We start from the raw sequence: 316 nt of genomic DNA on the forward strand, positions 1-316 counted from the left end.
TGTATAGATGGCTGTGTGGAATGGACAGCAGCAGTTTCGGTTTGAGCCTGATGCTGACGCGTTGTGCATCAGCTGCCTGACATATCGCATCAAACAGCTCACCTCGACGGATTCGGAGTTCACTGTTTTCAAATCGAGGAAAACAATTGCGACAATCGGTGAATGCTGCGACATTGGGTAACAAATCAGTGGAATTTCGAGGGTTTAGGATGGTTGTCAAATTCTTCCTGTATTCCGCACTTGCAGATGTAACGGGATCCGCAATCGCCTGGATAATCTGCATCCCCTTATGTTGCAGGTCATTCAGTTGGGCTTC

The 316-nt window shown here is 47.8% G+C and overlaps 1 protein-coding gene across 1 annotated transcript; it reads right to left on the reverse strand.

Annotated features, from left to right (window-relative positions):
- Positions 1-103: 103 nt before the first annotated feature.
- Positions 104-283, reverse strand: T265_16362 (hypothetical protein; the record flags this gene model as incomplete). Its single annotated transcript, XM_009179986.1, has 1 exon — positions 104-283. A coding segment is annotated over one exon (180 nt), but the record flags the coding sequence as incomplete, so codon positions are not given.
- Between the last annotated feature and the right edge of the window lie 33 nt (positions 284-316).

The sequence above is a fragment of the Opisthorchis viverrini genome, assembly GCF_000715545.1.
Source record: "Opisthorchis viverrini unplaced genomic scaffold scaffold32403, whole genome shotgun sequence".
Taxonomy (NCBI): domain Eukaryota; kingdom Metazoa; phylum Platyhelminthes; class Trematoda; order Opisthorchiida; family Opisthorchiidae; genus Opisthorchis; species Opisthorchis viverrini.